Source organism: Epinephelus moara, chromosome 12 (genome assembly GCF_006386435.1).
Source record: "Epinephelus moara isolate mb chromosome 12, YSFRI_EMoa_1.0, whole genome shotgun sequence".
Classification (NCBI taxonomy): domain Eukaryota; kingdom Metazoa; phylum Chordata; class Actinopteri; order Perciformes; family Serranidae; genus Epinephelus; species Epinephelus moara.
Window position 1 is genome coordinate 2,548,324 of NC_065517.1, and position 25,389 is coordinate 2,573,712.

A 25,389-nucleotide genomic window follows, 5' to 3' on the forward strand; every position below is an offset into this window, starting at 1 on the left:
AGCATGAATGGAAACAAGAGATAAAGATGAAGATATAAATAAAATACTAAAATAGACAATGAAATAAGTAAAATAAATATTAAAGTAGACATTAAAATAAAATAAAATAAAATAAAATAAAATATTAAAGTAGACATTAGAATAAAATAGAATAAAATAGAATATTAAAGTAGACATTAACATAAAATAAAATATTAAAGTAGACAATAAAGTAAAATAAATAATAAAAACAGTAAAGTAGACAATCTGAAATATATACAATATACAATGAAATGGTTGTAGCATTATAAATGAAATAAGAATGAGTAATTATATTGTGTGATTTGTTTTATAAATAGCCAAATGAGTCCGATCATCAGAGGGAGGAGTTGTACAGTTTAATGGCCACAGGTAAGAATGACTTCCTGTGGCGCTCAGTGGTGCATTTAGGAGCAATCAGTCTCTGGCTGAAGGTGCTCCTCTGTTCGACCAGAGCGTTGTGGAGAGGGTGAGAGCCATGCTGAAGTATCGCCCGCACCTTTGACAGCATCCTCCTGTCTGACACTGCTGTCAAAGGGTCCAGCTCCACCCCCACAACGTCACTGGCCTTTCTGATCAGCTTGTTGAGTCTGTTGGCATCGGCTACTCTCAGTCTGCTGCCCCAGCACACCACAGCAAACAGAATAGCACTGGCCACCACAGACTCATAAAACATCCTCAGCATAGTCCGGCAGATGTTAAAGGAGCGGAGCCTCCTCAGAAAATAGAGGCGGCTCTGTCCCTTCTTGTAAAGGACTTCAGTGTTCTTAGTCCAGTCCAGTTTATTGTCTATGAACACACCCAGGTACTTGTAGTGTTCTACAATGTCCACGTTATGCCCCAGGATGGAAACTGGGGTCACTGGTGTCCTCGTTCTCCTCAGATCCACCACCAGCTCTTTTGTCTTTGTTGTGTTGAGCTGCAGGTGGTTCAGCTCACACCATGAGACAAAGTTATTCACCACAGCCCTGTATTCAGCCTCCTCACCCTTGCTGATACATCCAACTATAGCAGAGTCATCAGAAAACTTCTGAAGATGACAAGACTCTGTCTGGTAGCTGAAGTCCGTGGTGTAAAGGGTGAAGAGGAAAGGAGAGAGGACAGTACCTTGTGGAGCCCCGGTATTGCTGACCACTGTGTCTGACACACAGTGCCGCAAGCGCACGTACTGTGGTCGGCCAGTGAGGTAATCCACAATCCAGGACACAAGGGGGGGATTCACCAGCATCGCCGTCAGCTTGTCACCCAGTAGAGCAGGCCTGATGGTATTGAAAGCACTGGAGAAGTCAAAGAACGTGACCCTCACAGTGCTCCCCGGCTTGTCCAGGTGGGCGTAGATGCGGTTCAGCAGGTAAATGAGGGCATCCTCAACTCCAATCCGGGGCTGGTAGGCGAACTGGAGGGGATCCAGGTGCGGCCTGACCATAGGCCTGAGCTGCTCCAGGACAAGTCTCTCCAGGGTCTTCATGATATGTGACGTCAGTGCCACCGGTCGGTAGTCCGAGAGACCGCTGGGTTGCGGCATCTTTGGCACTGGAACGAGGCAGGACGTCTTCCATATCACAGGGACCCTCTGGAGGCTCAGGCTCATTTTGAAGACACGATGAAGCACTCCACAGAGCTGTTCGGCGCAGGCTCTGAGAACCCGTGGGCTGACACCATCAGGGCCTGCAGCCTTACCGGCGGGGAGTTTGCTCAGCTGTCTCCTAACATGTAGAGGTGTAAAGAGTGCAGGTTGAGGAGGGGGAGAGTTGGAGTCCAAAGTGAGAGGAGGGCAGGTAGCATGGGAGCCAGAGGAGGTGTGAGGAGTGGGGGATGGGTGTGAGGGGCTCACCAAGTTGGATGAGGTGCTATCAGGAGGAGGAGGGGGGGTCAGAAGTGGTGGTGGCTGGAGACAGTCAGCAGGAGAGCCAACAGGGGCCAGGGCAGCAGTGTCAAACCTATTGAAGAACAGATTTAACTCATTGGCCCTAGCCACACTACCATCAGCTCCACTGCTAGTTGGTCTGTAACCGGTGATGGTCCTCATACCACTCCAGACCTCGCTCATGTTATTCAGCTGGAGTTTCCTCTCCAGCTTCCTCCTGTAGCCGTCCTTAGCCTCATTGATCTTTGCACTCAGCTCCCTCTGAATGTCCCTCAGCTCCTCCCTGTTGCCACCTCTGAAAGCCCTCTTCTTCAGGTTGAGTATGGCTTTGATGTCCTTTGTTACCCAAGGCTTGTTATTTGGGTAACACCGCACAGTCCTTGCTGGGACAATGCCGTCCACACAGAAATTAATGTAGTCTGTAATGCACTCAGTAAGCCCATCAATGTCCTCTCCATGTGGCTCACAGAGTACATTCCAGTCAGTCACCTCAAAACAGCCCTGCAGTGCCTCATAGCAGTCCTCTGACCATGTCCTCACTGTCTTTGTGGTCACAGGCAGCCTCTTCACTAGAGGCACATAGCAGGGGGTGAGAAGCACCAAGTTGTGATCTGATCTACCCAGCGGGGGAAGGGACGTGGAGGTGTATGCGTCCTTTACATTAGCATACAGCAGGTCCAGGCTCTTCTCCTCTCTGGTTTTACAGGTCACATACTGGGTGAATTTCGGGAGTGTCTTTTTAATAGAGACATGGTTGAAGTCACCCGAGATTATAATGAGAGCACTCGGGTGTGCAGTCTGTAGTCCGGCTATTGTGGAGTGGATGACGTCACATGCCGACGTCGGGTTAGCGGACGGGGGGATATAAGCAGCCACTACAATAGCATGTGAGAATTCACGGGGTAAATAGTAAGGACGGAGGCCCACAGCTAACAGTTCAATATCCGGGCTGCAGATGCGGTCTTTGACTGTGATGTGACCAGGATTGCACCACCTGTTGTTCACGTAAACAGCAAGCCCACCTCCTTTACGCTTACCGCTCTTAGTGCAGTCCCTGTCAGCCCGGACAGTGTGGAAACCCACGGTGGAAACATTGTGGTCAGGAACATCCGTGTGTAGCCATGACTCCGAGAAAATCATCAGGCTACACTCCCGGTATTCCTGATGACTCCGGGTTAGCGCTGTAAGCTCGTCCATCTTATTCCCCAGTGATCTCACGTTGCCCATGATGATAGATGGGAGACACGGCTTGAATGTCTTCCTCTCCATAAGTCTCCGGTGTTTCGCTCCTTTCCGCCGCCGTAGCGATCTTTTCCCTCTGCAACCCCGGTGTGTTTTCCTCCAAAGTTCAGCAGGTATATCCTCCCTCACCGTAGCCAAGCCGGCCGGCTTCAGCTCCATCAGCTGATCCCTGGAGTAAACAATGCGGTGTTGCTGAGCGACGGTCGAGTGGCAGAGTAAAAGGAGCGATTCCACCACGAGCGAAACAACAAAAACTCTCCACACAAGCATGATTAGAGAGGACGTAGCTTAATAAATAACTAAAGTAAAAACAGAACAAGTAAGATAAAGAAGAGAGGAAAAAAGTTGAAAACAAAGTTAAAGTAAGCAGGAGCGACTGGAACAGGCTGCATACACCGTGGCGCATGCGCACTCGAGATGAGTGTTATCAATTCAGTATCTGACCAAATGTCTCCCCTTCTGTTCCTGAGATGAGACAGTGAATAATGGCCAGAAAAATGTTTTATGCAGAACATTATGATGTCACAGTTAAGTTGACCTTTGACCTTTTGGATAAAAAATGTCATCGCTCTCACCTCATTGGCTGGGTGAAGTCCCAGCCGCCTATTTGAGGTGATGGCCAACACTCGCGCTTTACAAGTCCAACCTACTGAGCTTTGTGGTGTGGGCCCAAGGTGCTTTCTTCGGGTCATCAGGTGGGTACCCTCCTTCAACAGTGTTTCGCCAATAAGCCCACAACACCTCCAGAGGGCTTGACAGCTAACCCCAGCATCCTGGGGCAGCCCCCTCGGCCCCTTGGGCTCCAAAGCCAGTGCTCTGTTATGTTCCCTCCCTACCTGGTGGGTTATTCTATCGCTCGCAGCGCTTCAGCCACAGCCATCTCGATGCTGTCTCTGCTCTTTTTGTGATGTTCGCCACTAGGCGTCTCCTGTTGGGACCTCTTATTCCAAGTCTGGACAGGGCACTCCACAGTGACTTATGGCCAAAAATGTATTTTGTGAGGTCACACTGACCTTTGACCAGAAAATTCTAATCACTTTTTTCTTCAGTGCAAGTGGACACTTATTTTAAATCTAAAGAAATTGCCTTACGGTGTTCTTGAGACATTGTGTTCACAAGAATGAGGCGGTTATAAGGTCACAGCTACCCTGACCTTTGACCACGGAAATCAAATCAGTTCATTGTTGTGTCTAACTGAACATTTATTTATGCCAAATTTGAACAAATTTTAATTACCTTGAGATATTGAGTTCACAAGGATGGGATGAATGGACGTGAAGACGGACAACCTGAAAACACAATGCATTCGGCCATGGCTATCACCGGCACGGAGGCATAAAAATGCTTGAAGAGAGCACTCAACAGTCATCGACAGTGTTTGTGCAATTGTTCTCACTGCCAGAGGGGGACAAAGTTCTGCCCTCAAGGGGGACTTCCGGCAAGATGGCGGCGTGAGAGGACGGTAAGTCAGCTGCTCTGATATACTTTTATACTTTTTGCCTTTTAAATACACTCACTCATTGATAAAGTTGCAGCTGTTGTAAACTTAAGGCACAATTCACGTGGTGGACTGTTAAAAGCGACAAGTATGCCACCGAAACAGAACCCTCGTAAAACCGAGCCAAGTACGGGCCCTGACGCTACTGTTAGCGGCACTAGCAATGCTAACAGCGAAGCTACTCTGAAGCCCGCCGATATTAAAGAACTTCTGGACGACATCCATTTCAAAGTGTGTGCATCATGAAACGAGATATTGACTGAGCTTAAAACACTTCAATTAACGTTGCAAGCACACGAGGTGAAGCTGCAAGAAGTTGGCGATTCACTCACTGATGTGGACGCTCGTGTGGTGACTCTGGAGAGCTTATGCTCTGATCTGGCGCAAGACAACGCAAGGATGAAACTGAAGCTGGAGGATCTTGAAAACCGTTCCAGACGGAATAACATCAGAGTGATAGGTGTCCCCGAACGCGCAGAAGGAGCTCGCCCCACCGCATTCATGGAGACATTCCTTCTTGAGGTTTTCGGAAAGGAAAGTTTCACCAGACCCTTGGTCATAGACAGAGCCCACCGCTCGCTAGCACCGCCACCGAAGCAGAACCAACCCCCGCAGCCGCTGATTGTCCGGATGCACCACTTCCAGACAAAGGAACATATTCTACGTCTGTCAAGGGAGAAGGGCCAACTATCCTTCAGAGGAATGAGGGTCCATTTCTACCCGGATTTTAGCACCGAACTAGCCAAGAAGAGGGCCGCTTTCATCCCTGTCAAAACCAAGCTACGCGAGGCCGGTATCGAGTTCGCCCTGCTGCACCCAGCCCGTCTCCGGGTTGTTCATGACGGAACGAAGCACTTCTTTGACTCGCCCCAGGAGGCTACTACTTTCTTACAACAGACTGTGCCACAACCACCGGGTGAATGAAAATATGAAACCGGGACTGCCCCGCTGTTTTTCCGGTACTGTGAGTAGGCCACTGGCTACCAAGCTGTTGAGAGTGTTTTAGGGTAACGTTAACGTTATGAGCTATAAGCTAATTTAGCCAACGCCTTAGCTGTGTGTACCATGTTATTATACGCTCCCACATCACTCTCTTTTTTGACTTTGTTGCACTTGTTTTGTTATGAAGAGCTATTATTAAGAGTTATTATTTTCTGAAACGGGAAGTTACCCAGTTGCATTTGTTTACCGTGGTGATAGTCGGCCCCACCGGCTAATTTGGTAACGTTAATTATGGCAGGCCACAGTGCTAATCACTTAATGTACCATATATGTGGCAGCCATTAGCTTGGCCGACTTTACTAACTACCATAATGTATCCCGCTCCCTGTGTATTTGCTCCTAGGTGTGGGTTGGACACTGATGCCACGCTCTATTTTATTTATTTATTTTATTTTTATCTATTTTATTTTACTTTTTTATTCCCTCCAGTTAAGATTTCCTTGTTTGTAACCGATTTATTAAGAGGCCGCTTGACATCACTGGACGATGTGCACAGTAATTTTTCTTTCTATGTTCCTGTTTGGTTTAACTAATTCATGGCCATGCCTCTCCTTTTGCTGATCAGTTACAAGTATACAATTGTGCAATTGTTGACAACTAATGTTTGCTATACTTCAGCATACTGTTTTCACCAGCTTTAATGGGTCACACCATTTGATATACACCAGCATACTGTTTTCACCAGCATTAATGGGTCACACCATTTGATATACACCAGCATACTGTTTTCACCAGCTTTAATGGGTCACACCATTTGATATACACCAGCATACTGTTCTCACCAGCTTTAATGGGCAATACTAGGTGATAAATTATCACCCCTTTTATATAGGAATGTTTATGTTTATTTTAATTTGATTCTTACCATTCCCTTTTAACTAATGCTACAGTTAGCTTTATGTCCTACTGGACTTGTAGCGCCTTTTCTTTACATTATACATACGGCACTTACTTGATGTTTTTCATTGCACTAAGTACTATAGATAATTCGGAGCAGAAGAGTTAGGTCACTTTTGACTAGTGACAGTTTTAGTTATAGGTAGACTAAGAGACGAACGGTTCGTGTTAAAGTTAGGCATCCCAGCGGGGAGATGTTTTGGGTGGGTGGGTCACAAAGGACACTGGGTGGGGGCATTTATGTGCTATTTTATTATTATTATTATTATCTTCTTTTTTTCTTTTTTCCCCTCTTCTCTTTTCTCATCCCTTCTTTCTTTCTCTTCACTCTTCCCCCCCTCTCTTATCCCTCTCCTCTCACAAGCCCTTCACTATACCCCAATTCTACATCCAAATTGGCCACTACAAACTTGTCTCATCATGTACTCTTCTTACCGCTACACTTTTGCCTTTAAATGAACGTCACACCCAGTGAAAAAACGGTAAAAGTTATTTCTTGGAACGTCAGGGGGTTGAATCGTCCTGTTAAACGGAATAAAGTTCTCTCACATCTCTCACTTTTGAAGGTTGGAATAGATTTCCTCCAAGAGACCCATCTCTGCAATTCTGATGTCCGTCGGATTTGACGCAGCTGGGTTGGTCAGGTATATCATTCGCAATTTAATGCCAAGAGCCGTGGATCGGCCATTTTAATACACAAAAATGTCCCAATTGTGGTTAGCAAGGTTGAGTCAGATAGTAGAGGCCGCTTTGTTATGGTGTCGGGCGAGCTTTACAGCAAGCCAGTCACTCTGGTGAATCTCTACGCACCTAACTGGGATGACAGTCACTTCTTTACTAAACTATTCTCTTTGATCCCAGATATAGACACCCATGCATTAATACTCGGCGGGGACTTCAATTGCACTCTTCAACCAAGTCTTGATAGGTCATCATCCAAAGTAATACCTCCATCCAAATCAGCGTCCACTATACAAACACTATGTGATCAATATGGTCTCTCTGACCCCTGGAGATTTCTGTTCCCCTCAGCCAAAGCCTTTTCTTTTTTCTCCCCGTTTCACCACTCTTTTAGCCACATTTTTCTACTAGATAATAACCTGCTCTCTCTAATTAAAAATTGCTCCTATGATAGTATTGTCATATCAGATCACGCCCCAGTCTTGTTTGAATTGATTATACCACACCAACCTCCATCATTTTCGCCCTGGAGACTCAACCCGCTTTTACTTGCTGATGACAAATTCTCACAGTTTTTGACCTCCGAAATTAAGACCTTCTTGGAGTTCAATGACTCCGCAGAAATATCCAGATCAACCTTATGGGAGGCCCTCAAGGCCTACATTCGAGGCCAGATTATTTCTTATACGTCTAGTATCAGGAAACAGGAGGCTGCTAAACTTAAGGAGCTATCGCAGGCTATTCTCAGACTAGACGAACGATATGCTCGATCACCTGACCCTCATTTGTATAAGGAAAGGCTGCGCCTTCAGGCCGATTATGATTTATTATCAACCTCAAAAGAGGAACGATTGCTGTTGAAGTCTCGACACAAATTTTATGAGCACGGAGATAAAGCTAGCAAGCTTTTAGCTTCACAAGCTCACCAATTCACCTCATCTCGAGTGATACCTCAAATTAAGTCTCCTATTGGTGCTATGTTAACCAACCATAAAGATATAAATGACTGTTTTTCTGCATTTTACACATCCTTATATTCCTCGGAATGTTCAAATGATTCTTCCCTGATCGACTCTTTTTTCGACAACATAAATTTACCAGCGATCGACGAACAACTAAACTCTAAGCTCGAGCACCCTCTTACATTATCCGAAATCACTGGAGCTATCGCGGCTATGCAGAGTGGAAAATCTCCAGGTCCGGATGGATTCTCGGCCGAATTTTTTAAAAAGTTTTCCACGTTACTATCACCACTACTTCTTGCCATGTTCACTGAGTCTTTTGACCGCGGCCATCTTCCCACTACTTTAACCCAGGCCTCAATTTCCTTATTAGCGAAGAAAGGTAAAGATCCAACCCTCTTTGAATCGTATAGGCCTATCTCCCTCCTTAATGTTGATTTAAAAATCCTTGCCAAGGCCCTTGCTCTCCGGCTAGAGACAGTGCTGCCTTCAGTAATCTCTTCCGACCAGACTGGCTTTATTCAGAAGCGTAACTCTTTTCATAATTTGCAACGACTTTTTAATGTTATTTATACACCTTCCCGGTCTGGAGCTCAAGAAATGATCGTTTCTCTAGACGCCGAAAAAGCTTTCGACCGGGTCGAGTGGACATATCTCTTCACCACAATGCAGAAGTTCGGTTTTCCTCCAAAGTTTGTGTCCTGGGTGCGACTATTCATCTCCGACGGCCTCTGTCTGCTCCAATAATGTTCATTCTCCTTACTTTCAGTTACAACGGGCTACGAGACAGGGCTGCCCCCTCTCCCCCCTTTTATTTGTAATAGCCATTGAGCCACTAGCTATATCCCTACGTCACTGCCCACACTTCAGTGGTATCACTCGGAATGACACGGAGCATAAGGTTTCATTATATGCGGATGATTTACTTCTGTACATCTCTAATCCCACTTTGTCTGTTCCGCATATCCTCGCTATTCTGCAGAATTTCGGTAAATTCTCAGGTTACAAACTCATTTTCTCCAAAAGCGAATATTTCATTGTCAACCCATCCGCCCACCCTGTGAACTCCTCTATCCCATTTAAAGAAACGCAAAACGGGTTTAAATATTTAGGAATAATGGTCACACGCTCTCTTAATGCACTTTTTAAACATAACTTTGGCCAGCTACTGGACCGATGTAAGGAAGATTTGACAAGGTGGTCCACTCTTTCCTTATCTCTGGCAGGCAGGATTAATTTAATTAAGATGATTGTCCTTCCCCGCTTTCTCTATTTATTTTTGAACATTCCCATATTTATTAAGAAATCTTTTTTCAATAGCCTGGACAAATTAATTCTATCTTTTGTGTGGGGTAATAAGGATCATCGCATCAGAAAAGCCTTCCTACAGAGACCGAAAAAATTAGGAGGAATGGCCCTCCCTAACTTCCTTCACTACTACTGGGCATCCAATATACAAAAGATACTTTTCTGGACTGACCAATCGGAAGCCAATCAGGCTCCCATCTGGGTGCAGGAAGAAGAATCCTGTAGTCAGTTCTCTCTCAGCTCTATAGTTTGCTCACCTCTCCCCATGTGTGTGAAAGCCACCACCTCTAATCCCATTGCTTCTCATACATTGAGAATCTGGTCTCAATTTAGGAAGCATTTCGGCCTACAGGAAGTGTCGATCCTATCTCCGGTCACCTCTAACATTGCCTTCACCCCATCTAATACTGACACAGCATTTCTACTCTGGCACAGAAATGGAATCAGATGCATAAAGGACTTATTCTCTAACAATACTTTCCTTTCTTTTGAGCAACTTAAGACAAAGGTTTAATCTCCCCAGAACTCACTTCTTTCGGTATTTGCAGATAAGGCACTTTACACAAATTCTGCTCCTTTCCACATTTACCCCCGGCGTCTCCAATTGAACAACTTCTGGATTTGAACCCCACTACCAGAGGCCTAATCTCTAACGTCTACACGATGATTAGCTCTATAAACCCCCAAATGCTGAACCACCTAAGACGAACTTGGGAGCAGGACCTAGATTTGCGCTTCTCAGAGGTTGTATGGGATGGAATGATCAATCAAGTACATTCCTCTTCTCCCTGTGCTAGGCATGGGCTTATTCAATTCAAGGTCCTGCACCGGCTCCATATTACTAATTCCAAGTTGGCCAGGATTTTTCCAAATGTTGACCCTGCTTGTAATAGATGCAAACACTCCTCATGCACCCTGGCTCATATGTTCTGGCTCTGTCCAGTTATGAAAACATTTTGGAAGGAAATTTTTAAGTCCTTTGGTGAGATCTCCGGTCTTTCCATTGACCCAAACCCATTCATGGCTATATTTGGCACAAGACCGGATGGCATTGCCCTTAGTAACAACATGCATGATTTCATTGCATTTACGACTTTACTAGCGAGGCGGCTAATCCTTCTTAAATGGAAGCATGCGTCCCCCCCACACACAGTAGATGGGTGAAAGAGGTACTGCTACACATTAAACTAGAAAAGATAAAATTCACTCTGAGAGGCTCTTTGAAAAGGTTTCACAAAAAATGGTCCCCCTTTTTGGTTTATTACGATAGACTACAAGTGTCAAATTGGGATGAGTAATGATCTGAGCTGAGTTGAAGGCTGTCTCCTCTCTCTTTCTCTCTCTTTCTCTTTTTCTCTGATCTTTCCTCTCTTCCCCCTCCTCTTTCTGTCCCCCCCTTTTTTTTTAAAATTTTATTTTATTTTATTTATTTTTTAATTTACTTTTTCTTTCTAATAATTTGCAAATGCTATCATGGTCTTTGAGTTGTTGTTTTTTTATTATTATTATTATTTTTTTTAAATTATTAATTAGTTTATCTATTTATTTTTTGGACTGGAATATCTGTCACTGCATTGATCTGTGTGATTAGGACTCTTGTTGACTCCTGGGCAAGGGCTGATGAAACTCAACCAATATTCTGATGGTTTCTGTGTATTGTGGGTCCTGTCCCAACCTTCTGGGGCTGCGGCCTCCCTTCTCAGAATGTCTTGGACTGTTATACCGGCTCTTGACCATGTCAGGCCACAACTTGTGCCTCTAATTTTATTTTTATTTCTTCCTTGATTATTTACCTGTATTGTAACTATGTTTTTGTTACTTAATACCTTTTTTTTTTTTTTTTTTTTTTAATATATATATATGTATATACTTATATCTATGTATTACTTTGCACAGTGATGCAATGTGGGGTGGGTTGGAAGTGGGTTGGGGTTTATAAATGGCACATCTAATAGGGTAGAATTGATGTATTCTACTACTGTCTGCTGCCCAAAATTTCAATAAAAATATTAATAAAAAAAAAAAAAAGTTCTGCCCTCAAGCTTTGAAAAAGACAACTGTACTGAGTGAATAAAAAAAACATAAATCACATTTTCCTCAGAGTTTGTTTTCACACCTACAAACAGGATGTTATGAGCTAACGTGCTGACTTTTTATTCTTTGCACAACAACAACAAAAAATCTAAATTCATACATGTTATTCCTATGGTCTAAGAGAGTCAAAAACAATCAGTAAACATGAACAATTCTCTCATTAATCCAAAAACTAAAGTGCTACAACTCAAATTTGCATTTTTGTCAAGTATGAAGTCTGGAGCTGCTCAAAAGACAATAAATGGCAACAGATGTTGTCGATTAAACCGAGAGCTTGTTGCTTGTTGAGATGTTCAGAGTATATGGCTACATTTTCTGTTTCATAGCTGAGAACACTACAACAGAATAAAGCTCATTTGGGTAAATAAAGAACATATTCCTTGGGTCCACAAAATCAGTCTCCATTGTCTAAGGAGCAGTTCCAGACTTAATACTTGATGAGATCACACATCACTTGTTGGGGGCATTATGAGAGACAGAATAAATCAAGGCAGCAAAGGCTGAGATAGGAATGTTTTCACAGGCTGAGTGGTACTGTCCATAACAGATAACTTCAGTAAATGCATGACTTTAGCATCCATTTAATCAGTGCCTTACCTCGAGCAGCTGATCGACTTTGGTTTGCAACCATAATATTCTTCAAGCGATTCAAGAAGGCTTTGCAGCGGTAGATGACCAGATTCATGGTGCAGGCATCTGAAAGAACAAGGACAACACAAGAGAACTGGGGTTATTCACATATGAACTAAATAATTTCCACAGTACCATAAACCTCAAGAATCACTTGACACCACCTCCTGTGAGTTTGGATTGGCAGTTCACAAACTCTGTGTGTCTGGGGGGAACGTAGCTCTTCCGCCGGGCCTGCAGGGTTTTGGATGCAGAGCCTGGTGAGGAGTCACTGGGACCAGGTTCTGCCTCACGTTGAGCGCTCTGACTGGCTCTCCCCCGGCGGCCAGCCTTGCCCAGACTCCCTGCTTTCCCTTCCCAGTAGGTCTGGCAGGCATGGTACAGGATCTGGACAAAGATACACTTGTCTGCTGATGAGCTGGCTACCCACTGGTCCACAGCATTGTCAAAGACCAGGTCAAACTCTGGGCTGTCCTGGAAGAGCGTGACACAGTCAAGAAAACTGGCAAGCAACTTAACATTTTTAACTTATTATAACGGATATGTTAATGGCCACTACTGGTAAGAACAACATGTGAATGCTGCTGACCTTGTTGGGGTTGATGCCATTGACCTGTCGGAGCTGCTCTACCGTCCACTGGGACCTCCTGGTGAAGGAGGAGGAGCCACCAAACCGCTTCACTTTTGTAATAAGGAGCTGATGTGGCCTTTTGTTGGTCACTAGGTAAACAGATTGTATACAAAATACAATATTCCCATTAAAGCCTTCAGTAATACTTTATAATGGAACAGGTTTACAAAATAGCTGCTCAAAAGACACTAGAAATGCCACACTGAGAAATGGTAAATGGACTGCACTTGTATCGTGTCTTTGTAGTCAACCATGCAAAGCGCTTTTTACGCTATATGTCACATTCACCCATTCACACACTCATAGGCGAGGCTATCATACATGGTGCCACCTGCTACTCAGTAACCATTTACACACACTCACACACCCACGGGGCAGCCATCTGGAGCAATTTGGGGCTCAGTAGCTTGCTCAAGGATACTTTGACATGAAGACTGGAGGAGCTGGGGATCAAAATGCCTATCTTCCATTTAGTGGACGACTTGCTCTACCTCTGAGCCACAGTTGCCCTGATCTTGAGTTTAAGTTTTGTGGCCTTGACTGGTTAATCATTTCTGGCAGAGAAACTTTTGTGAAGTAACAGACTATTAATAGTTAATGGTTGTACAGTTAGATTTGGTAATAAAGGCTCTGCTTTTTGAGGTAGCTCAAGGACTCTAGGGAGCAGCATAGTCTGCTGAATCAGTGACATCTTTTAAATCACTTCTTAAAACTTATCTGTTCAAAAAAGCCTTTTATTAATTTTAGCACACTGCTTATTTTATATATGTCTCATTGGATTATTTTTTATTGTTTTTATCTTGTGTTGTCAGCGGTTTTGTATTTAGTTTTTTATAACTCAAATTGTTTGATTTGCTGTACCTCATTGCAATCTATAGGTCAATTTGATGCCAACTTTGCTTATCTGCTTCAGTGATGGTATTTTATCTTCATTTTATTTTTTTGTTCTTTGTATTTCCTTAAAATTGCCTAATTTTATTTGCTTGTACTCTGCATTGCTGTAAATCCAGGATCAACCATGTAAAGCACTTTGTAACTTTATAAATAAAGTTTATGTTTATTATTATTATTATTATTATTATTATTATTATTGTTATCATGAATATCAGACATTTAGCTATCCAATTATACCAAACACTTAAGGAAGAGGTTGGGGGTGGTGGAGAGAGATGCAGCATATGAGTGAGTGTTTAGGACATGAGGGAGTAACCCTTTGCCACAGGATCGTCAAACCTATACTGCCTGGACTGAATCATCAGCCATAGAGCTAACCATTCTATTACTTCCACTTTAACCCTTTCCTTTGGGGTCCTGACAACAAAAATGACAACATCACCTTCACCAAATGTGTTTGAGACAAAGGGAAGGGTTATCACATCAATACTTTCCTACGTATTGATGTAACGAGGTGGGAAAAGCATAAGCAAATATATATACAGTGGGGGAAATAAGCATTTAACGTGTCAACATTTTTGTCATTCAAGATATTTCCAATGGAGCTGTTCACATGAAATTAACACCAGACTTTTATATTAACTCAATAAAACCATACAGGTAAAGAAATCACAACATTACAATCCATAAAAAAGTTATGTGCAATAAAGTGGAATAACGTAGGAAAAGGTATTGAACACACCAACTGAAATGTATTTAATAATTGGAGGAGAAGCTTTTGTTTGCAATGCCAGCTTTTAAGATGTATAAAGAAATCAATCTGTCACAGTGTTCAAATGGGATTTTGGTCTACTCTTCTTCTTAATCGTACTATTTACAGAAAAAGTTTGAAACCGCAAACGCAAGAGTCATAGTAGCTCGGACGTTTCCCAGGTCAACAAGGTCCGCATTAAGTGTCGAGGAACCAGGGCAACCTGATGAGAAATGGGCTAGACAAAAGCCCTTTTTAAATAGGAATTGTGCAAATTTGCAGGAAAGCCCAATCAGTCTTCGTTCAGCATTGGCAGTATAAAAACAAAATCGGAGAGTGCAGCAAAATGCTGCCTGCCTACTTTTGTTCATACAGAATGTGCCTTTTTCGGGGCAATGGGGGAGAGCAATGAGCAAGTAACAAAACGTGTAGCTCAGCGTGTGACGTAAACAGTGACGTACTCTGAGGGAAGCCGCAGCTGGTCAGTCCTACAGCGATTCTCATAAGTTGGCCCGTCCGTCACCGTTCCCGTTATTTGACCGTTAATGGCCTCTTCGTTTGCGAGGGCAAGGAGGGCGCGCAATTCCTTGTCTCCCCAGTTGCTCATCTTTACAGTGTCTTTCAGGTTTGCGTTTCCCTCTTGCTACTAGCTGCTCATTCCTGCTAAAAGCTGTTTCCTGTTAGTCCACCACCAGTGGATCGCATGTGCAGCGTCATCAACAGCTTCTCCCACAAGTCTTCAACAGCCCCTCTAATGGCGGAAGGGCGCCTCGTTCTTTTTAAACCAAAAAGGTTCCACCAATATGTCTACCCTACGAGGCGGAAAATTGGGCACCTCGGATCAACTTGCCAATCCAGCTCTTTGTGTCTAAACGCTCGCAGCTTGCCGGCAAAAAGGCCCAACATTCGCCGAAAATCTGGCAGTGTAAAAGGAGCAATAGATGGACTAGGGCAGAGAATATGCACCTGTTATAATGCTTTTATACAAGTAACCCCAGCTAGAGGGCAGATGACAAATGTGTATTTGCAGAAAAGTTTGATGATTGTCTTGTCCGACCAGACTATGTTCTCCCAGTAATCCAAAGGCTTTTCCAAATGATGTGTAACAAACTTAAAACAAGCTTTTGGGCAACAGCACAACATGTCATGTGACCATGAAAATACCACACCCACAGTGTAGTTTGGAGGATGAAGCATCATGGTATGGGGCTGTTTCTCCTCTCATGGTACCAGCAGAATGCAAAATATTTTTGAGAAGATGGATGGGGCCATAAACCAGGAATTTCTTGAGAAGAATTTGTTGCCATCCACCAGGACGGTAAAGATAAGTCACAGGTGGATCTTCAGCAGGAAAAAGATCCAAAACAGACTGTGAAGAAGAGTCTCAACTGGTTAAAGAGGAAGAAAATAAAGGTGTTGGAATGACCCAGTTGATCACCAGACTGAAACCTGATAGAACATTTGTGGAAGAAGCTGAAGATCAAGATTCACCAGCTGCCCCTCAGAATTCTCTAGATGTAAAGACTGTCTGTGTGGAACAATGGACCAAAATCCCATATGAACACTGTGACACATTGATTTCTTCATACAGGAAGCATCTTACGCAAACTTATTTCCGACACCATACATATGTATATGTATACATACATATCTATATATCTATATCTATATATATCTAGATAGATAGATAGATAGATAGATAGATAGATCACCCTCTCAGGATGGTATCTGCATTATCCTCAAGCTCGGGTCCTCTACCAGAGGATCCTGGAGTTTGAGGATTCTGTGCTGTATCTTAGCTGTTCCTAGGACTGCACACTTCTGGACTGAGGCTCCATATGTTGTTTCTGGAATCTGCCGGAGCCACTCTCCCAGTCTGGGGGTCACTGCCGCGAGTGCTCCTTCTACCACGGGGACCACGTCAACTCTGACCTTCCACATCGGTTCCAGCTGTTCTTTCAACCCTTGATACTTCTCCACCTTTTCGTATTCCTTCTTTCTGATGTTGCTGTCAGCTAGTATCACCACATCTACCACCTCTGGTGTTTGTCAACCACCACTATGTCCGGTTGGTTAGCCAGCAGCTGTTTTTCAGTCTGGAAGCTGAAGTCCCACAGGATCTTAGCCCTGTAATTCTCAACCACCTTCGGTGGTGTGTCCCATCAAGGTTTGGGTACTTTGAGTCCATCCTGGGTACAGATGTTCGTGTACACTATCCCAGCCACTTGGTTGGGCCTCTCCATGTATGCTGATCCTGATTGCATCTTACACCCTGCCACTATTTCCTGGACTGTCTAAGGGACATCTTTGTCTTGTCCCTCCATTTTGTTTGCTCCTCCTCCTCCTTTAAAGTTAAAGTCACACACCTGAGAGTGTAAAATTTGTTCTCCGCATTTGACCAATACCCTGAGGTGAGCAGCAGCGGTGCCGCGCTCAGGAATCATGTGCTGAGTGCCAAGAAGGGAGGCAATGGGTCCCATTTTTATAGTCTTTGGTATGACCCTTTGGTATGACCCGATCGAACCCACGACCTCCCAGTCTCAGGGCGGACACTCCAGCGCTAGGCCACTGAGCTTGCCCTCCTCTGGTTTCTGTTGTCTGATGAACTCACTTAGCAGCTCATCCTTTGGGGCCATCTTCTTGATGTACTCTTGGATTTTGGATGTTTCATCCTGGAGAGTGGCTCTGATGCTCACTAGTCCTCAACCTCCCTCTTTCCGCTTAGTGTATAGCCTCGGGATGCTGGATGTGGGGTGGAACCCTCCATGCATGGGTGAGGAGCTTTCTTGTCTCGATATCTGTGGCTTCTATCTTCTCCTTTGGCCAGCTTATGATCCCAGCTGGGTATCTGATGACTAGCAGTGCATACATGTTGACGGGTTGGACCTTGTTCTGACCATTCAGCTGACTTCTCAGGACTTGCCTTGCTCTCTGGAGGTATTTGGTTGTGGTCGATTTCCTTGTGGCCTCCTCATGATTTCCATAAGCTTGTGGGATCCCATGGTACTTGTAACTGTCCTGGATATTTCCTATATTGCCCTCCGGTAGGTCAACTTCTCAGTTCTGATCATTTTGCTTCTCTTTGATACCATCCAGCCACACTTGTGTAATCCGAATGACATCCCATGTCCTTGCTGTAGATCCTGGTGGTGTGGATCAGTGAGTCGAATTCTTGCTTATTCTTGGCGTACAGCTTGATGTCATCCATGTAGAGCAGGTGACTGATTATTACCCCACTTCTGAAATGGTATCCATTGCCAGTCTTCTTGATGATCTGACTGAGGGGATTTAGGCCTACGCAGAACAGCAGTGGTGACAGTGCATCCCCTTGGTATATAGCGCATTTGATGTTGACTTGGGCAATCGGCTTTGAGTTGGCCTCTAGGGTCGTCTTCCACATTCCCATGGAGTCTTTAATGAAGGCTGTTAGTGTTCTGTTGATCTTGTATAGTTCCAGACATTCCAGTATCCATGTGTGTGGCATTGAGTCATAGCCTTTCTTGGAGTCAATCCAGGCGGTGCACAGGTTGGTCCTCCTGCTCTTGCAGTCTCGGGCGATTGCTCTGTCGACCAGTAGCTGGTGCTTTGCTCCTCTGGTGTTACTGCCAATTCCTTTCTGTGCCTCGCTCATGTATTGGCCCATATGCTGAGTTATCATAGCCGCTTTGATGCCTGACAGGCGCTTCCATGTTGTGGAGAGACAGGTTATCGGTCTGTAGTTGGATGGATTGGTTCTGTTCTGGGGGTCTTTCTTGATCACAACTGTCCTGCCCTGTGTCAACCATTCTGGGTGGCTCCCATCCCTTAGCAGCTGGTACATCTGTGCTGCTAGGCATTCACTGAGTGCAGTTAGCTTCTTCAGCCAGTATGTATGGATCATATCAGGGCCTGGTGCTGTCCTGGTGCTGTAATATTGAATGATGTTGGGAAAATGCTGGATAAATGGGTTAACTACTTTATTTTTCTTCTCTTTAGTTTTCTTTTTTGTTAAATACACTACACACATGGTTGGGCACAAATTTTAAATAAGAGGTGAGGATCCTGTAGTGCATTTGGTTTTACACGGATGAAGATTTACAATGCATCCTAACAAGTCTTACTAACTCAGTATTACATTCTTTTATTTGTTGTAGATGTTACAACTATAATGGGTTTTTTTGGCTTCCGATGGATAAGATGGTTTTCACAGAGTCAGTGGAATTCGTATAGTATATTTTCTGCAGGTCTTTATCTTCCATGTCCACTGACAGCTCGGCTCCTGCATCTCTGCCAACCCTGTAGTCTCCTAAACAATGAATGCTGTAATGCACTATTCAACAATGCATCTGCTGGGAGCCACACTAACTATTAAACCAACACAAAAACAGGTTTAGTTTGCAAAAGTTATGCTGGAAAGAATGGTTAGAGTGGGAATGTGACTGCAGATTGGAATCCAGAGATTGGCTGCCTAATGTGGTAATGTGAAACAAGAAGAGGGAATGAGCTGCTCTCTCTTAGCTGCTGCAAATAAATTAACCATGAGCAAAGCTTTGACAGTGAAATGGTTAAAATGATGCTCAGTGGCCAGAACCAGAGGCCTTTTGTGGCATGTCAAACCCCGCTCTGTCTCGTTTTTCCCTGTCTGTAACTCTTCTGTCATGATAAAAATTAAAGGCAAAGTGCCAAAAAAGTAATTAGTATTTTAAAAAGAATTTACCTATATGAGTGTTTTCTGATCTAACGCAGGTTGACATCATTTTTCAGAGCCTTCAAAAACTAATTACAAATATATTAATATGACCATCTTCAAACCTTATAGTTATGATGTGATTAAGTTCAGGTGACTAAAAGCACCTGCTTAAAGTTAGGAGGTGATCATGGTCATGGTTATAAGATCAACATTCTTTTAACCATCACCATGACTGTCTGTCCTGTTGGCACACACCAACACACAACCTCCACACCAACGTCCACCCCAAGATGTTTTGTGGCTCTTTAGTGTAACAGAATTCCGCTGCTATAGGTCCTTGACAGTTAGTGATATTCATTATTATCAATCAATTTTCAATCAATTTTATTTATAAAGCCCAATATCACAAATCACAATTTGCCTCACAGGGCTTTACAGCATACGACATCCCTCTGTCCTTATGACCCTCGCAGCGGATAAGGAAAAACTCCCCAAAAAAAACCCTTTAACGGGGAAAAAAAACGGTAGAAACCTCAGGAAGAGCAACTGAGGAGGGATCCCTCTTCCAGGACGGACAGACGTGCAATAGATGTCGTACAGAACAGATCAGCATAATAAATTAACAGTAATCCGCATGACACAATGAGAGAGAGAGAGAGAGAGAGAGAGAGAGAGAGAGAGAGAGAGAGAGAGAGAGAGATGCAGGTAATGACAGTAGCTTACAACAACATTATTGAAAGTAATAATAATTTTCTCTATTTTGGCTCAGTATTGATGGAACTGCTCTCAACATAAATTGTTTGATCATAATTTATTTTTATGCATTTGATCATTCTTAGAAAAGAACTGTTAAGAAAAATTCTAAAATGAAATTTATCCATGAAAATCAATCATTCTATTTCACTAGTCTCTCTTTCTGAGCATGTAAATGATCTATTACTAATTAAAATCATTTATCTTTGGCTTACTTTTCACTCTTTCTGTGATGAGACAGATAACTGGCCACTCACAGCTTCTGTTGCTAATCCGAGGACCTTCTTTAATTTTAGCACTGCATAGTAAACTGCAGACAAAAAATATAGCAGCAAGCGCCAGGCCAATACACTTGAACTGGTGGTGCCCCCTATTTTTGCAATTTTAAAACGATCATTATCATTATTGTTATAAAACACATCCTGCAAGTTTTAGAATGATTAGACGAACAATATCTGATTCATAGTCTGATTTGTGATATATTGCGCCCATTTCCACATTTGTGGCACCCCTGAGCAGTTGATTCGAATAAAACTTTCACGGTATGTTTAAGGTAGTTATGTGGATATTTCCTAAAGTTTCGTGGTAACTGGCTCAAGTGTTGTGGAGTTGGGTCTGTTAATGTGCTATACCAGGCCCCTTTTAAATTTCATTGGTCAATATCCTCAAAACGCAATGAGATATCAACAGGCTTATGAAAACTTTTGATAAGCTTGGTCCAATAATGATCTATCGAAAATGTGGTACAAATTGGACCTACAGTTTAGGAGTAAATGTCAAACATGTGTTTTTCAAAAAATTAAAAATGGCGTAAAATTTTACCACAGCACCGTCATGATTCTTGTGTGTTTTTCATAGAGAATTGTGTCAAATTTCAAGTCAATCAGACAGGGTGTGTCCGTTCAAAAACTGAATTTTTGGCCTTAATCATAGTGCCCCCATCTGGCTAACTGGCATCCTATTTCTTGAGCAGCATTTGCACACAAATTCCAATCACTGGTGAAAATGTCATGTGTCATAAAAAAAAACATTTCTGGAGAAAAAAAAAATTGAAAAGTAGTCAAAGCAAAATCAATAGGGATTCAGCCCTTTGGGCTGGAGCCCCTAATTACAGACTATTCATGCTCAGCTATTTTAACTAAATAAAGAAAGTCTAAAAGCCAGATTTAACCTGAAACACAGATGAATGTGGCATAGTCTCCTTTGGCTCCAGTAGGCAGGAAAGACATCCTTTTCTTTTTCCTCCTCCGCACCTCCACTGCCACCAACATCCGCTCATCACGAGGGATGAAGACCTCTTTGTTGATAGCAGACTGAATGTTCATTGTAGTCCTGAGACCAACACAGGTGATGGATGGACAAGACTGTGCTTGTTAGGCCACACTCCAGACTGTGGACATGGACAAAAAGACTAAGAGTAAAAGAGACACAGGCTCAAGAATCAGATCAGTTGTTTTCTGCAAGTCTCTGAAATGAAAGCAAGTGATCAGAGAAAGCACAAGAGCTGACATCATAGCCCTGGAAAAGTCACTGTGAGCATATGGTGCTCAAACATGACTTAACACTTTGTCTCTACTTTACAACCACATTATACAGCACGTCATGTGTTTTCTTTACAATGTCTATGGTGACTATATTTAGTTTAATTCTGAGCTTTATTCAAAAATGATCTTCTGTCTCCATGTGTGTAAGACATTAGCACAATAAGAAATATATGATTAATAAACATATTTAAAAGTGTATTAAGTCTGAAATGATTTGTTGATGAATTAATTTTTCAACTGACAACAAAATGAATCAACAACTTTGATAATTGACTGATAAAGTAATTTCTCAAGCACATGCACCAATTATGCTGCAGCTTTTCTGTTTGATATTACAGGAAGCTGAATATTTTTGTGTTTTGTTACCTTCAGCTCTGGGAAACTGTGATGATCATTTTATTACTTTCTATCATCTATCATAAGACTTTAAAAAAAAAAAAATCTGTTAATCTGACAAATAATCAACAAATTAATCAAACATAATCATCAGCTCAGCACATACAAAATCTATATGAAGAATTATAAAAGTGGCCATAAAATCTACAAGGAGTCATTATATGTCATGCTGTTTACAGCATGTATCACTATGACTTAATAGGCTGTTGGCAATTTTTAACATGCATGGGTATGAAAATATTATCAATATTATTTGTGTGAACAGATCAACAATCTCTGTGTTAATGTGTAATCTGTAATTATAAAACACCTTCAACAACTACAAAAAAAATTCAAAAAACTATTTAGCAAATATTAAACACAGCTACACATACACAGACAAATTCTACAAATTAAAACCTCTGACTACATTTAATTGAAGTGAATATCTTTCTAAGATTATATATATATATATATATATATAGATATATAGATATATATATATAGATAGATAGATAGATATTTATGAATCCAGTTTTATTTGTGAATCTCAATTCTACACTTAAGGTTTCATATGAGTCTTTTTTTTTAAATTTTGGAATTTATGTATTTGCAGATCTGTTCTTCTTTTCTTCTTTTATATTTACATATTACACATTAACACACAGATGGTAGATCTGTTCTTATAAATACTGATTCAAATATATCTCCTTATTTGTGTATTTACAGATCTGTTTGACATTTGAAAACAAAAACAGTAATTTCAGTTTACAAACCTTTTTTTCTGTATTTGTAGAAGGTGTCTTATATTTACAAATTACAAATTAATACATGGATTGTTAATCTGGTGGCACAGATAATATGGGCACAAATCTATCTCCTTATTTGTGTATTCACAGATCTGTTTGATATTTGAAAATAAAAAGAGTTATCTGAGGTTACAAATCTTTTTATTTACATATGTTTTGTATTTTTGGAAGGCGTTTTATATTTGTAGATTACACATTTACACATGGATTGTTGATCTGTTTGCACTAGTAATATTGGCACAAATCTATCTCCGTACTCGGTTGACTTAGTAAATGGTGAAAGGAGTAGACCTATCAAAATTTCTCTTCAAAATAAGTACCATTAAAACTTTGCACATTTGTTACATTAAATTTTCTGTATGAAAAAGCTATTCCTCCGCAGATTTGAAAAGGTCTTTTTATAGGCTTTGAAGCTTAGGTTAACACACCTTTCAGGGCATAGTTTAAAGGCTAAAGTAGATACCGATCTATTCATCTGTGCCTTTCCTATAGCACATTAATAATTCACGATTCTCCATCCAGGTGCCTACCTGTTCTTGTCCCTTTCTTCTGACTCCTGTACTGGCTTCAAACGTTAAATTAGTAGCCTGATAAATTCATAAAATATTTCCCACAACTCCCCTGTGAGTTGTACACGTGCACACCGAACGGCGAGCCTTGCTGTGAAGGCGCAAATAACCCACAGTCCACCCCATTTCAAGAGATGGACATGCACGTGTTTAAAGGCTGGAGGTCAAAAAACAGTTCTCAGTGTTGTGTCGTGCACGCACGGTCAGATTTGTATTCACCTCGCGGGAACGCGCCCAGCGGAAACTAGCGAACACTGCAATGACTTATGCAGCGAAATACTGCCTGAAAACGGTGCAATGTAGCCTACTAAAACTGTGTGGGCTTCATCGGTGATGAGAAATAAAATGCAATCTATAGTTTATCAACGTTTACGGTCTTAATGGTTTTTTTTAGACTCAGTATCATGTCCTTATGTAGCCTATGGTCTGATTTTTTTTCATTAATCCCTCAATATTCGTGAGGGTGAACTCTTTGCTGTTCTTTTTCCATGTGTGTTTAAGCATTTTACACAGTTATACTGAAGTTTCAAGCCAAAATGGCTAAAAAGGTATGCAATAACTGCATTTGATTCATCTCAACAAATAAAGATATGTATTTATTTATGGTTTATCTAATAGGGACTGATGCAGTACACATAGACACAATGGAAACACCTATCTGATGCAAGTATCACAGTGGTTACCAACCAGGGGTACGGGGACCCCTGGTGGTCCTTGAGGGAGCTTCAGTGTGTCCCCAGAAAAAAAAAAAAAGGAAACAGGCCATTTTCACTGTAAACCATTTTAACTGACAGAAACAGTCTGCCAGTGCATGTGTCTGTGTTTTTGCTTGTTGCTGTGATTTCTTGTTTCTAGTTTTTGAGAAATGCTCATTTTTGTGAGCAGAGTGCAAAGCTGTTTTAATGGTTTCATCTGCAGTAGAAATATTTCCCCAGTGCCTACATTGGTATTTTTTTGGTATTTCATCATCATCATCATCATTATTATCATCATCATCATCATCATCATTTATTGGTCACATGGAAAGTATACGTAGTACAACTCCAGTTAAATGAGATCCCATCAAATCCTTTACGTTTTGCTCTGTTATTTTTCTTCTTCAGTGTTGGCTGATGCTTTATAATTGTCCATGTTTCCAGATGGTTCTGCTCATCAATGGTTTCTGGTTATGGAATGATTTAAATGTTAATGTAGCACCTGAAAAAAATGTTTGTTTTAATGTAGTGCATTCCCTGTTATTTTCAGCTGACATTTCATTCAGTAGTAGGCACTTATTTCTAGTTCTTTTGTTTAAGTAGTTGTAATTGCACTTGCCAGCAGGGGGCAGAGTGAAACTCTGTGTGGTTAATGACTGCCAGTCGAGTAGCAGAAGAAGCAGAACTTTTTGGTTGTTAGAAGGAGCTCTGTTTTTTGGAATTGTGTTTGTGTGTCCGGTGCTGCAGTGGCAGTGATCTACTGCAGTAACAGGACAGCAGCTCACATTATCACCAACACACCAGTCTTTACTCACTGTAAAGCACACGCCTCTTCTTCTCTCAACAGAGAGAGCAGAGAGCTGCTCAAATACATTGAGCACACATTTTTCAACATTTACTCTTTTTAAGTTTCATTGAAACATATATAAAATACATTGTGGCCTGCAGAGGTTTCTTGATATACTAAAATAAAGCAAAGAAATAATTTTTGGACCAGGAAGTTCACCTCAGTATAACTTTATGTTTGGCACTCTAATATCCACACAGGCAGGACATCAGTAACTGTGTATATGACTTAATTCATGGTGCAAAGCATCTTTTACCACAACATTAACTGTATCCCCTGAGAACCATTGTTAAATACATCTACATTAATCACTGTGTAATGGGTAACGTGAGTGAGTGAACAAAAAGAAGAGGGCCTTTAGGAGGAGGGATCAGGAGGAGATGCAGAGGACACAGTGCGAGCTCAGGCTGTGTCTGAGGGAGGCCAATGAGGCATACAGGAGGAAGCTGGAGAGCAGGTTGCAACAGAACAACATGAGAAAGGTGTGGAAAGGCATGAAAACCATCACCGACCCCCCCCCCCCCAGGTCCCCCTCCTGCAGCAGCTTTACAACTTGAGCCTACGCCTGGAAAAGGTGCCCACCCTGTGGAAAACATCATGCATCGTTCCAGTACCGAAGGGGAGGAGCCCCAGTGACTTCAATGACCTTAGAC

At 42.2% G+C, this 25,389-nt stretch overlaps 2 protein-coding genes across 2 annotated transcripts in view; both read right to left on the bottom strand.

The window, feature by feature from the left end:
- stxbp6l (syntaxin binding protein 6 (amisyn), like) overlaps positions 1-23,289 on the bottom strand; it is a 47,474-nt gene extending 24,185 nt beyond the window's left edge. The window contains exons 1-5 of the mRNA XM_050058879.1: positions 23,156-23,289; positions 21,069-21,308; positions 12,789-12,919; positions 12,364-12,673; positions 12,167-12,265 (exon numbers count right to left, since the gene is read on the bottom strand). Coding sequence (XP_049914836.1) covers positions 12,167-12,265; positions 12,364-12,673; positions 12,789-12,919; positions 21,069-21,222 — 694 coding nt within the window. The 5' untranslated portion in view covers positions 21,223-21,308; positions 23,156-23,289. The remainder of the gene's footprint in view (positions 1-12,166; positions 12,266-12,363; positions 12,674-12,788; positions 12,920-21,068; positions 21,309-23,155) is intronic.
- Positions 7-3,534, bottom strand: LOC126399073 (uncharacterized). Its single transcript, XM_050058849.1, has 2 exons — positions 2,759-3,534; positions 7-2,395 (listed from the first exon to the last, which is right to left on the bottom strand). The coding sequence occupies exons 1-2, from the start codon at positions 3,395-3,397 to the stop codon at positions 356-358; spliced, it is 2,679 nt and encodes an 892-aa protein (XP_049914806.1). The 5' UTR covers positions 3,398-3,534; the 3' UTR covers positions 7-355.
- Positions 23,290-25,389: the final 2,100 nt, after the last annotated feature.

Excerpts from the sequence above, each read along its gene's own strand:
- LOC126399073 (XM_050058849.1), bottom strand. The coding sequence starts at position 3,397 with ATGCTTGTGTGGAGAGTTTTTGTTGTTTCGCTCGTGGTGGAATCGCTC. Across the intron at positions 2,396-2,758 it reads TCTCACATGCTATTGTAGTG|GCACTGCAGGGCTGTTTTGA; the intron begins GCTGCTTATATC and ends GACTGCTATGAG.